Raw genomic sequence first — 14,427 nt, 5'->3', positions numbered from 1 at the left:
GTTGTAACAAATAACATTAATTAAGCCTCTGTTCCATTTAGGTGTCAGTTAGTCAGACGAGTGAGCCAGCACGCATTGTACCGCGGCCTTTCATTTTGGACTCCAAAAAAACTGTACCGTGATCAAAATGATCATTTCATAGCCTGTAATCTTGTTACAAACTCTCTTAGCGTGCGCCGCTCAGGCTTCATTCTCTTCCAGCCCGTTGGCACGAGCGGGCTTATTTCACAGACAAAGGGGATATTCTTAGCTTACAAGCAAATTTTTGAGTCGAGGGTAAATTGCACATTACTGGCACGGATGTGTGAAACCGTGCCACCTCAAAACAGTCGTTAGCATGGCACAGCAACAAATGCGAGCAGTAAAAATGTTTGCCAACCACTCTTAGCAGTGTCAGAACAGATGGAACAGGTAGAGGCTGTTTATTTTATTGGGTGTTTTGCACGAGGTGAGAGTGGTTAGACTTTTAGCCGTCGGTGCTTATCGCCGTTATTGCTATCATCATCATCATCATCATCATCGTCATGACTACAGTTTCTTTTTTTCCTCTCTCTCTCTTCTCTGCATATCTTTGCTACTTCTCTATTCTGTCTTCTCTCTCTTCATCTGCTCACTAGGCAACTACCAAAGCCTTTTCACCCCCCTCACTTCTTCACATCTCATTTGTCTCTTTGCTTTTCATCCTACCTCTCATTTATCTTCTACTCTCTCTGTGGCGTGAAGACCGTTGCTTCTTTATCAGTAAACCACAGCAGGGAGCATGTCACTTTCCTTTTATGCTTTCCTCTCATCATCACTCCATTTCTTTTCTTCCCCACGATTCCCCTGGTTTCCTCTTTTGCGTGCATTTTTTATTTTTTTTTTGCCGTGACAGGAGTGTTTGGTTTGTGCTCCATCAGCTTGGCTTATATTCATGCAGATTGTTTTTTTTTCCTTCGTCGCTTGATCCCTCGGTCAATTTTCCTCTCCCTTGTTTTCACTCCACTTGGTGTGTTATTGTAGCTCCACTTCTCAAGGGAGCGACGTCCTTTTTTTTTTCCTCCTTCTTCTTTTTGGTCATTGCACTTCCACTCCTCAGCCCATCATTCTGTTGCCTTTATCTTTCCCCTCACACATCCACGCGCCCCAATTACTCTCCCGTTTCATCTTCCTGCCGGTGCGAAGCTCCAAAACTTGCCTCAAATGACCCGAACCGAGCACGTTTCACACAATTAACTCCCATCATGCAGCTCAGCAAATGACATAAATGAGACATGCTTTCAGTTTATAAGATCACCTTCATCGTGCCGCATTTGTATCCTGATGGGATTGTATTTCATCTCTTTCTCTCTCTTACAGTCTTTATCGTCAGACTGGTTAAAATTGCTGTCCTGGGGCGAATGTGCCAGAATAGCACTTCCTGCCAAGAGAAATTATCATAGAAAATTACTGTTGCGCTTGAAAAGTACGTTTAGTAATGCATGACAGAAAAGTGTCTAGCAGGGACAACAAGAGATTATAAGTTTCCTGTCAGGATGTTTTTCTGATTCATGCTTTCTTAGTGCTTTCTGAAGGTGCTGCCTTGAGTTTAAGTCGATGATTTTTAGTTAATTGTTTCACTGTCATGAGGAATGTCAGAAAGTCTTTTTACTTTAGGCGAACCAATGTTTAATAGACGGGTTTCTATTGTTGCTAAAAATGACTGATGATATTTAAAGGCCAGTCATACCCATGATACATCCAGTTTATTTTGGAGGATTCCAGCTCTTCTCAGGAGTGTCTAGAAATGTGAGGAGGACAGATGGTTTGAGAGAGAGAGGTGAAAGATCTATGTCAAACTGGAAAGACCATCCCTCAACAGAGGTGGAGGTCTGAGGCATCACCTGTTTACAATTCAGTCCTAAGATCTCTCCCCAGGAAGATGAAACCATATCCACACCTAGCCACAGAAGACCCTAACGAACCCCACTGTGGCAGGGGGAGCACCAACGACTCACATAACGAGGGGGAGGAGCAACAAACCCCCAATTGAAACTCAGGGGTTAATGGCTCCTTAAGGATATAAGTATCTGGAACTCCCAACTAGTCAGTCAGAACTGATGAAGCCTCTTGGATGTGAGGTGAAACATCTTCAACGAACTCAAGCAAGTCCAGTTGCTACGATTAATCTACCAGAATAAGTCCATAAATGCGCAGACCTTGTTTGATTTACGTCCCCTTGCTAGCTTTGTTGCATCGGCCGGGCTGGAACAAATTAAACCTTTATCATTCTTATCAGAGTCGATGGGACTTCACCTAATTCCCAGCGCAGCCCTTCCAACCTTAAGTTTGGGTCTAATTAGACAGAATAAGTGAAATTGCCTGCGCTGGTGTGCAGGGTCTTTAAGAAATGTGCAGTGTGAAGCATTTATCAATGGCATGTCTTAAATATGAATCAAAAATAATATAGCATGGCACTCAATTTAAGTTATTTATTCATGCGGAGCGCGGACGTTTCGGGCCGCCTCAGCATGCGAGCTGGCTGCGGTGCTGAATTGGAACACAGTAAGCAGCACACGTGTACAAAGAAAGTGCTTTCAGGGCAAAAGGTCTGTGCAAATTCATGAGTTTAAAATTTAAATTGTCCTGCTATTATGTTTGTTAATTAAATGTTACCTTTAGGGATTCAGCAGCAGCCATCGATTTAAACTGAGCCTGAGTGCATGGATTGAAAGAACACAGTTAAATATGCTAATATTTTGCATATTTAACTATATTCTCTCTTTATTTTTTTTTCCCCAAATGAATATTAGCTGACATTTAAGGTGTACACAAACAAAGAAAACTGAAAAGGGGGGTTTTTAATGAGAGTCACAGCTTGCTATTTGCACATCTGCAGTTCTAACTCTGCTAACAGAGGCAGCGGTAGTGGATGCATAGGACACCGGCTCACGCTGAAGCCTGGAAAAACGTAGCCAGGTCTAAAGAATGTGGATTTCTGCTGAGACATGCAGATGGTGGGGTCAGAATTTGGCATCTGCAGCATGAATCCATGGATCCAACCTGTCTTGAGTCAACAGTCCAGGCTGCTGCTGCTGCTGCTGCTGGTAGAGTAATGTTGTGGGAAGTGTGATCTTGGCGCACTTCGTTCCCCTTAATCCCCGTTTAATCAATCATGCTATGAATGCCCACAGCATCACTATTGTTACTGACCATGTGCACCCCCTTATGGCCGCAGTTTTCCATCTTCAAATGGTGGTTTCCAAGCATTATAAATGTGCAGTGTCACACAGCAGCGACAATCGTTTCAAACTGGTTTCATTCCAGCAAAAATGAGCATCACGTGTTCCTTCTTCTCTTTTGATATGTTTGAAAACTTTACATGAACCACAGTGATTTCTTTTTTATTGATGGGGAACATGGGGGGGGAAAATAAAGCAGAACTCTTGGCCGTGTCCTCAATGCCCCCCTAATCTATTTATTTTAAATGTCAGTACAATACACTACCGCTGTCATTAACTTGTATTTAAACCAGTAGCTCTAATGCTGGCTAACAGGTTGTATATATGACAAAATGCATTTCTGTCTGTTGCATATTCAGCAGAAAAAAATCAATGTTCTCGTTGCTATTTGATTTTAAATATTGACAGAGCCGATCACACTGTTCATAATCTGTATCTATTGTGACTCTGTCAGAAGATGACGACACCGTAAAAGGATTTGTTTTGACTGCCAGCGTGACACAGCAGCTTGGGGGTGACACTTTAAACCCTAATTAAATCACTGGGCTAGTTCTTAGTTTTTCTGTTGTAAAAAGACTGTAAATGACAGCACCTATTGTACATTGTGTTTCTGTGTTACAATGCAGTATTGGCGATGAGGGCCCGATTATAGCCCTTTTCAAAATTCTCATCATCAGCCGGAGTTTTGCAGATTAAACGCTGATATATTCTTAATTTCTAAATGGCGATGGATGGATGGATGGATGGATAGATGGATAGATAGATAGAGGGGGTTATTCAGTGCAGATCCGAGAAATTAAAATACTCAACATTACTGTCTGTTTAACGTTAAAGGGCATCAGAGGGCTGCATAAATATTATTCTGCCAGTAACTTCACTTATTATGTTGCTTATATACAGCAGAAACCTGTGGCCTACGCCTAAAGGTAGCTATATTCATCTATATATTTCATAGAAAGAAAAATGCAAAATGCACATTTAAAATAAAATAGCCCACATTACAGACATATATGTTCAGAAAACGTCTTTGTTTTATTTTTTACAGATGCATATCATGTTTAATGCTTTGCTGCATGTTTTTGTTCTTGAAAAATCCTTTCTGTTGTAAAGTTCAACAAATACTAAAGGACAAAATATTGTAAAACAGTAAAATGTCCTGCCTGTGATTCATATCTTTGTTGTTGTAAGCATTAAGGGACCAAAAAAGAAGCTATTTTATTTATTTTAATTACTTGGCCCATTAGTCGGTTAATTTTTTTTTGACAAATATCGGAATCGGTCTCAAAAAATCCATATCGGTCGAAGTAGGACTAGATGAAGCTTCCTCGGCTGTGTGTGGCAGCAAAGTGAAGAAGATCACTAACTTGACGTATCAATATTTAGATAGTTATAAATATTTTACTAATACAAGCTAAGCTGTCAGACTGTAACATAAGACAGTGGTTAGTTTAAACCGATTACACTGAAGCCTTTTTTTTTTTTTTTTTTTGCATTTTAAAGCAGCGCTGGATTTTTTTCTCTCTTGTGTCTTATATAAGCACGACGCCATTACAACATGTGTGAGACGCGCTTCACTTGAGCAACATGATTTTTTTCTTAGTCAAACTCAACCACTTGAGAGCAGCTTACAAGCCCGGGCAGACATTCTGAAGGCGACTGGCTGGCGAGCCCGTAGATGATGTGTCATAAATTAGCTGATGAAATTAACATTTGCCCGCAGTCTAATCCACTAAACTGTGTGCTGTCAGCGTCGCCTTGCACAATACAGTTTGCAGTTTACACTTCAATACATCATGCAGCCCCACAGCTCATTACATCACACCGGAGCGAGCGCTCACACGGATGCACTGTATTTGTGTGTTTGCGGTTAGACATGAGGCACCGTGGGATATAAAAATAAAAGCTGCAAAAGTACAGGTTATTGCATCATTAACTCCAGTTAGCGATTGCCTGCCTGACTTAGCTCCCTTTCATGTCTTCTGCTACTTTATAAATGTGCATGTTGTTTTTTTTTCCTCTCCGCTAAATAGAGTAGCCTGTTGGAGTGTAATAATGACTGGAAGAAGAATGGAAGCAAAAATGCAGAGGTCACAAGTTTAGAACAATACATTTTTGATAGGCTGGCTATTTTTAATTTTATGAGTTGATTATAAGCTTTGTTAAGGTACAGTCGTCCTCAGATTTATTCCTCCTATTAAAGAAGGAGGATGAAATTGACGAAAGTAATAATAAATACAAATGTAATGAAAGTTATGACGTTGTTTTTGAATTGTTGTTCAACAGAAATATTGAGAAGGGAAAAAAAAAAACATGAAGGACCCGTGAACTAATAAAATAATGAGCCAATCACTGCAATCAAGTGTTTTCTCTAACTCTCAGGCAGACGTCTGCACCTGTTGACAGGTATTCTGACTTCACTGCTCATCAGCAAAGAGCTCTCATTTGTCCAGGACAGTTGTTTTGTTTTTTTTAATTACTCTTTTCAGGAACAAATCAAAAGCAATGTCATATTTCACTAAATTCTAATTTAGCAATTTTTTTATTTATTATTACTTTTTTCAGTTTCTAGCTACAGTTGTGACTCAATAATTTGACCCTTAACAATCCTAAACTTTGCTATCCGACAGGTTTTTAGGAAAAATGAACTGAACCCATGAAAAGTAGCCTTAACATAGCGACAGCCTTGGATTCTGACTCCGACATGACATTTTATGTCACAAATCAGGATAACGGCGTATTATCTGACTGAACAATCCCACAGATTGGCTACATTCACACTGCAGGACTTAATGCTGAATTCGCATTTCTTTGTGAAATCTGATTTTTTTTTTGCAAGTTCGTTCACATTTCCAATTAAATGCGACTTGTATATAATCTGCTGTGTGAACTTCATACGACCCAAAAGTGCACAGAAGAGGACACGACGACGTCACACGTAGTGAGCGTGCTCAGTGTTTATGGAAGTAAACATGGATGGTAACGGTGGAGCTTATCTGCCACTCCCCCGCCACCACTGATGGTGGAAACAGAAGTGTGACCGCTAACTAAACTGGCATCAGCAGCCAAGTACTGCCTGTATGTTCCAGCCACTTCCACCCCGTCGGGGCGTTCACGACTGTATTTGAGTGACTGTTGTGAATTTAGCCTTTTCTTTAATGTATGAGTAAATTTGAGGACGACTGAACCAGTAACAGTATGTAGTTGTGTGTTTGGGGTTTTTTTTTCGTACCACTGTGCTTGTCTTTGTGAGGGCCCGTCATCCAGAGAGCATTTCCTGATCTTGGCACACTTGGGGGATATGTGTGTGCTAAATGTGTTTGGCACAGGCCCATTTTGAACAACACTGATGTTTTTTTTTACAATAATAACACTCTTTTACTTTGTTTGCCTTGGGAGAGGGCAGCAGTAGTCTGGGGATTACTTCAGAGATGAGGGCTTTTACAGGCCCTGTCATTTCATCCGTCTCTCTTCATCTGCCTCTGTTTCCTCTCATGTTGCCCACTCATCTCTTCCCTCCTCTCCGTCCCGAACAATGATGTCGAGCTGTGCCCACTCGCTCCGCGGCCCACGTCACCTCGCTTTCCGTCACCCGCTTTCTTTAACGGTGTTTTCTGCTGCTACCACGTCATTGTGTCGGTTTCCTGGTGTCCTCTTGTCTTGCGTGACAGTGCTTCCCATCTCTGGTGTTTTCATTACCCCCTCTTTTTTAAATTTTATCTCCACCTAGCAATTCTATCTTTACTTCTTCATGCCTCCTTTGTTCTTATTCCCCTCTCTGCCTCGGTGTGTCTTTGTCGTGGCCACACTGCCGACTGGTTCAGGCTGCTCGGTACATCCTGAGAACATTGTCTCTGCAGGTTGTTTGTTAGAAATGTTCTGCCTTTAAGCTCCTATCTGGTGTTAACATCCTGTTTATATTTTGCTGCTTTCCTCAATTTAACTGTCCTTTTATTGTGAATTTTCAATTTACGTCAGCAAACGCTTCTGAATGAACTTATTCGTCGGCCAGACTTTATCTTTTTGTTTTAATGCTTTGTTTCTCTGGCGTTCAGTTTGCATGAAGTCCTTTTTATTTGGATGCATTGTTCCTGAGACGTTATACCTACAGATTTTTTAATTGCTCGTACTCCTATTAAACCAAAACTAATTAGATATTTATCTGGCAGACATTCGTCATTAATGTTTTCCCAATTAGACTACAGTAGATTTTTAAGAGGATCATAAAGATTAAAATTGCACACGTTGGCCTCGATGTTGCTCCAGACGCACATTTTCCTTTTCATTTAACCTTTATGTCACCAGACGAGACATTGAGAGCAGTTTCTTATTGAAAATGACAGCCTGGCAAGCGCCAAAAGACAGCTGATTGTGCCACACACACACACACGAGGCGATAGAGGATGTAGTCCTGCACAGAGACACACAAAACTTCCACTAAGTCCTTGTGCTGAAGGTAATTATGCAGGTTAGATGACAGCTTTTCCATTAATCCACTCTCCAACAGCCACTCTTCACTAGTTTGATTGCACTGTAATGACAAAGAACTAATTGGCATGACAAGTATTGTTGCCAGTAATTGGCCAGAGACTCGGAGTTGTCATTACAATATTGTGCCTCTCAAAGGGCCCAAAGTTGTGCTTTGTGAGGCTCTTTTGTTGATACTCGATTAAGAGCGTGCACGCCTGCCAAAATGTCAAGTTTGTGTGAGGTGGTCGGAGAGACTGAGCCACTGAGGGAGTTTGTATATGTGTGCGATTTACCACACTGACCTGATTTTCAAAAGGTTGGAGGCGGAGTGTCAAGCAGCATCGCATAAAAAGAGTAATTAATCTTTGGGGAAATCAAAGCAGGAGAGAAAGAGAGAGTCATTGTTCAGAGAGAGCCACAATATGTGCAGATATTACACACACATGCACAAACAGTCGTGACTCGATTATCCGACGCTTAACAATCCTAAACTTTGCTATCCGACAGGTTTTTAGGAAAAACGAATGGAACCCATTAAAAATAGCCTTAACATACCGACAGCCTTGGATTCTGACTCCGACATGAGATTTTATGTCACAAACAAGGATAACGGTGTATTATCTGACTGAACAATCCCACAGATTGGCTACGTTCACACTGCAGGACCTAATGCTCAATGAGGATTTTTTTGTGAAATCTGATTTTTGGTGAGTTCGTTCACATTTCCAATTACAATTTCTACAATTTCATTTAGCAGACATTTTTATCCAAAGCGACGTACATCTGAGAGCAGACACAGCACAAGCAAGGATCTAGTCAGGAGAAAGCGATCTAGATAAGTGCCATAGAACAAATTCAAGTGTGAAAGGGCAATGATGCCAACAGCAGGCTGTAAGGAGGTCATTTTGTTTGTTTGTTTGTTTTTGTTTTTTGCCTGTCCAGTGCAAAGGTGTTCAGTGAAGAGCTGGTCTTTAGTCTTAAAGTCAGCAGGTTGAACAGAGTTTGGTAACTTGTTCCATCATCGTGGAACCACAGAGGAGAAGAGTCCAGCCATCGACCTCGGCCCTGTTGCGGTGGTTGTATCAGGCGGGTTTTGTTGGTCCAGCGTAGTAAGCGGTAGGGAGTGTAGAGCTTAATTAATTAAATACGACTTGTATGTGAGCTGCTGTGTGAACTTCATACGACCCAAAAGTGTCCCGCATGCGCAGAAGAGGACACGAGACGTCACACGCAGCGAGCGTGCTCAGTGTTTATGGAAGTAAACATGGATGGTGGCGGTGGAGTGTATCTGCCACTCCCCCGCCACCACCGCCGTTGATGTTGGACACAGAACTGTGACCGCTAACTAAACTGGCATCAGCAGCCAAGTACTACCTGTGCGTCCCAGCTATTTCCACCCCGTCGGAGCGCTCCCCCGGGGTGGAAGTACCCCCCGACCACGCCGAATATTCATCATTAATTGGGCCCAAATATCCGGAGCCCAAAAAGTGCTATTAGGACCAGCCCTACTAGTTATTATAACAACTATTAACAACAAATGAGCTTCAAGCATCAAGCCCTCCTTGTATCTGGACCTCCGTCTTGACAATCCGACAGCCTTGCTATCTGACATAAAAGAAGGTTTTACATTTAGTGTCGAGTCACGACTGTACCAACACAAATCTCACTGAATGACGGATTCATATCCAGAAGGAAATCTACATAACACAGAATGTACAACCTAAAAAAAAAAAAATCACAGGTAGACTTTTCAATCATTTTATCGCACAAAGAATATTCAAAAAGTTGATTTGAATGTAAAAAAACCTAAAAGTTTTGCTTGTGGGATGCTTCACAGTACACGTATACTCCTCTCATTTATTTGCAGGCTTTCAAACTTTCCCATGCTGTTGTGTTTTGCCGCTGCCCTTTCTTCACTCGGCGGATAATAAATGACAGTGTGCATGCCTGCAGAAATGTGTTGGCTCGAGCCAGCCAGCCAACTTTTTCTTACTTTTTTTTTTTACTCTATTGTCAAGGATTATTTTTTCAGCGCTTTCTTCAGCCTAAGATGAATGGCAGCGGCTGCATATGCTGAATCACTTTCTCTTGTGCCAGTTTTGTGTTAGATGTGTACGTCAAAGTCGGAAAAGGTAAACTGTCTGAGTTGCTTTTCATTCTCCGTTTGTCAAAAGCGACTCGACAACAGTTTGGGGGCATTGTCGGTGAATGTCCTTTTCAACTGCATTTGCAGGTATTGCCACCCTTAACAGAAATCGTAAGAACGAACGAGAAATAATGTGTTTGCCTCTTCACCAAGCCGTTCATTTATATGAATTATATTATCGGAGTTGAAGGTGTTTTCTGTTAATACGTGTTGGTGTTGCTCAGGTGGAGTGGTTCTGTTTGGACCTGGATTTATGTGTTTGTTTGGATATAGGATTTGGGTTTATCGCCGTCCCTGCTGTAAAGAACGCACAAAACAAAACACCCTGCATAATGGAAACACAATGTATAGTCCAGTCTGCTAGGGAGCAGTCAAACAGTAATATACAGCTTTTTTGTTTTTGCACATTCATAGTTCAGTAAGTCATCTGATAAACTCCAATAAGAGCCCGATTATCAGCAGAACAATCTGGGTTACGTGTAATCTGTCTCCAAAGGCGAGTTATTATTAAAGCGTGAAACTGAAGAGTGGTCCAGTGTGCAGAGCTCTGGTGTTGAAATGCAAAGATTTGGGGAATCATTGACACCAGGGGTCTCTAACTCAACTTACCCGGGGGCCGCTGGAGGTAGAGTCTGAGTGAGGCATCAAGTAATCCAAAAAGTACAACTGATCCAGTCTTCTCAGTCTTTATTAATAACAACTCAGAACATGAAAGGTTCTTCAGAACATCGGCTTCTCTTACCTACACTTCCTCTTACACAATGAGCCACATTTGGCTTGAGGGAGGAAGCAACTGAGACCCTCAGTGTGGCTTGAAGATGCTCATCAGTAAGTTTGGACCTGTACTTTGACTTATTAAGGTTCATGGTGGAGAAGAGCTTCTCACACTGATAGAAAATAACAAAAACGCATTTGCACTGGGTGACAGGATATATTTTCTCTCCACTCAGTGACACTCCCAAATCACGTTTCTAATTCGTGTTGCTGTTATGAGCCTGAGCTATGATAGCCCACAATTGATAAAAAATATAAAACGCCCAGGGCAAAGACTGGCTTAGCTCAACTTTGATGTCAAGTTGGAGGCCCAAAAATATCATCCCGTGGGCCTCAATTGGCCCGCGGGCCACGAGTTTGAGACCCCTGATCTACACATTCGAATCTAACCACAGAGCAAGCAGGCTTGAATGAAACTACAAAATATTGAGCAAGAGTGTGCAAGAAAAAAGGAAATTCCAAGCATACCCAAGAAGAATCCAGCTTTTATTCGTTACCTCCTTGTACTCACTCTGGAGACGAAAACAAGAAGCAATATTCTGGTAGATTTATCGTAGCAACTGGACTTGCTTGAGTTCCTTGAAGACGTTTCATCCAAGAGGCTTCATCAGCTCTGACTAGTTAGGAGTTCCAGATATCATTAAGGATCCATTAACACCTGAGTTTGGGTTTCAGTTGTGGGTTTGTTGCTCCTCTTCCTCGTCTGAACTCAAGCAAGTCCAGTTGCTACCATTAATCTACCAGAATCACCATGACCTGGATGACTGAGGATCTTCACAGATAACAGGAAGTGATGTTTGCAAGCATGCAATTAATTGTTTTAGTCATTTATTCAGACTCTTTTTCTTCTGTACAGACGCAGTTGAAGTTTCACTTTGGTTGAATACTTCCTAGAAGTGCATGTCTCACAGTGTACGGGAACAAACACAAGCAGTTTCTAACCCATGGCCTTTCTTCCAAAAACGCTGACTTGGAGACATTTTCCTCTGCTGGGATCCAAACTGTAATTTTCCCTTTTTCCCTTTGTCTCTCTGCAGTTGGCCCTGGAGGACCCGGTGCACAGCGTTTCTCTGCAGCAGTTTGTCTACGAAAAGCTGAAGGCTCAGCAGGCCCTGATGGGGGACCAGGGCTTCGGGGTCCTGATGGAGACTGTGGACACGGAGCTCGTCAGGCAGCTCCAGGAGTTCCTCCAAGGCCTCTGAATTCCGTCTACAGTCCCTTCACTACCTTACACAAACATCTTTGCCTAACGCTACCCTCTGCCCCCCCTTTTTTTGAAAACGTACTGGAAAAGGCTAACAATCTGCCCGACGTGTGGACTCCTAATTCAGACCTTCCCAACCTCTGCCCATGCTATGCCTTATCTATATTCAGCCTTGTCAACTGTCCTCAGCTAACCCCGTGTCCCCCTTCTCTATTATCTGGTGTCTTTTACATCCCTTTTTCTTTTTTCTTTTTCTTTTTTTTTTTTATAGCGATGCGGTTCATGTGGGTGCTTAAAAACGTCAAAGTACATCCACGTTTTTAAAACACCCACATGAACCCATCAGCACACGAGAGCTTCCACTCAATTCTTCTAGTTTCTTCACTTTCTGTGGTTTTGAAGCGAAATGGGGAGAATATCGGAGGAATGGTATAAAAAAATAAAATTAAAAAAAAAAAACCTGTGGGGAGGGTCGGGGGAGTTTAAAAATCATCTGCAGGTGCCAGAGCAGGAGCCTCGGACTATTTTCTATGGAGAAACATACGGATTGTAGCAGAAACGTGGATAAACCAAAACCGAAGGACCTAAAGCAGTGTTTACAGAATCTATTCTTAAAAGAGAAAAAAAGAAATGTAATTTTGTATGTATGTAAAGTATGGATGATATTCTGCATGACGATGATATTTTAATTTCCATTTTGTTTTTACTTTGTTAATTTCTCCTCCATTTTTAAAAAACAATCTATATATATAATTTTGTCATAGCTAGAGGTCACGTTGAAGTAACTACTGAGAGAACTCAAAAGTGTTTTTCTTTCTTTTTAAGACCTAGTTATAGAGGGATTGTTTCTCTTTTTTTTTTTTTTTTTTTTCATCTGTAAAATGGGGGATTTTTAAATGGTTGATTTGTAAGAGTGCTGAACCACATTTATATGTACATACATACTGCTGCTAATTGATGGTGTGTCGGAGCACTTTAATAACCAAAAACTGTTTCACATATTCTTTTCTTTTTTTCCCATCTTCTCACATCGGTATACTTAGCGGCGGGACGCCTCGGAGCAGTGCAGCAGGATTGTGCAAATTAGGCTGAAGTTGCCTCATCATGAATTGTCGCCGTTTTTCCTCGTCTCACCGCCGTCTTGTTTAACGTGCAGACGTACTGCAAACGGGTTGTGTCATCACGGTTTTATTTGAACGAATTCGATGCGTTCTGGCCCAAGTGGCTGTCGACAAGTCACATGGTGAGTCACTGTGAAGGGTCAGAATGCTTCACTCCTGAGAGGAAGTTGCGCGTATTTCTGGTTTGACTGAGAGATGAAGCTCAGATTTGATTTGATTTCACAGAAGAACCAGTTTTTCGACTCAACTAATTATGAAGGAAAATAATAAATGACTGCATAGTGGCACTTAGCTAATAAATAAATTTATCTGAGAGGCAAGTGGACCTGTTTCATGTATGAAACGTGGTCTTAATTTGACTCATTTAGAGTAAAATGTGGTTTAATTTGAACTGAAAGTTTGACAATAATGTGAACCTATGCCCTGCCTTTACAATCTGTTCTTCTGGAATTTATGGAACAATATCGTTTTCTCTCTCTCTCAGTAAGCTGGTCCCCCTTCCTGGGCCAGAGATGATCCTGACACTAGCTCCTTTGACACTGTGATAGAGTTGAGTAGCAGTCAGAGTTACAGCCTTATGCTTTCAGCCTTACCTATCCTTGAAACACACACACACACACACACACACAAAACCTTTTTACTATTACGTTCACTTCTTAACTAGTTTAACCTTCTAAGATTTCTTTACTAGTTATTGACGGCGATTATGAAGTTTTGAACACGGCGGGCTCTAGAGGGATGTTTTTGGGTTATACACTTGGTTCTGTTTTGATCGGAAATAATCCTTGTTGCGTTTTTCCAAAGCCTTCAATAAAATGCAGTAATCAGCCAGAGAACAGTTGTCTTTGTATTTGCGCTGCTTATTTCTGTAAGTAAAAATCCCAAAGCCCTGCTGAGTTCTTGATATCATTTCAGATTCTGTATTTTCTGATTCTACGGAGCGACCCCGGCACAACCATCTCGTTTAATAACCGAGTCATGGTGCAGGTGACAGGATGGGCTTCAGTTTACCATCGTGGATCTGAACTCTTTGACGGCAGAGAAGGAAGAGAAACATCCCGGTGTGTACTTGCCGAGATCAGGTTGGAAGAAGAGGCGACACTGTTGGTTTGATAACAGGGAAATAACCACAGCGATGTGATTGCACGAATGGCACGGGAGAAAACAGGGAAATGAACTGGCAGCTAATGGGGACAACAGGACCAGGGTTCTCCTAGTGGCTCTGTGAGGCTTGGTGATTTGAGCCAAAGGGAAACAACACCATGATAACATGCAGATTGTCTGCATGCAGCTCGGTCTGATGGAAATTGTATTAGTTTTTTGCATGTAATTGCTCCTAAACCAAAGAATAGGAGAAAATGTGACCTTATCATGGTGCTGCAGGAAAAAATTAACCAAACTTATTACATTTCTTCCTTAAGGGGACATAAATGTATATATCACGTTCAATAGGTGCCATGGCATTTTCTAATTCTGGACATCATGGAATCATAAGTCATTAAGAAATCTATCTGG

At 41.6% G+C, this 14,427-nt stretch overlaps 1 protein-coding gene across 1 annotated transcript in view; it reads left to right on the top strand.

Moving 5' to 3' along the window:
• ipo11 (importin 11) overlaps window positions 1-13,748 on the top strand; it is a 158,539-nt gene extending 144,791 nt beyond the window's left edge. Inside the window, exon 30 of the mRNA XM_008284047.1 lies at window positions 11,625-13,748. Within this exon, the coding sequence (XP_008282269.1) occupies window positions 11,625-11,789 (165 nt within the window). The 3' untranslated portion in view covers window positions 11,790-13,748. The remainder of the gene's footprint in view (window positions 1-11,624) is intronic.
• Window positions 13,749-14,427: the final 679 nt, after the last annotated feature.

This window comes from Stegastes partitus, unplaced genomic scaffold (genome assembly GCF_000690725.1).
Source record: "Stegastes partitus isolate 25-593 unplaced genomic scaffold, Stegastes_partitus-1.0.2 Scaffold341, whole genome shotgun sequence".
Taxonomy (NCBI): Eukaryota; Metazoa; Chordata; class Actinopteri; family Pomacentridae; genus Stegastes; species Stegastes partitus.
Note: the sequence above shows the minus strand (reverse complement) of the source record. Positions and strands in the feature narration are given on the sequence as shown.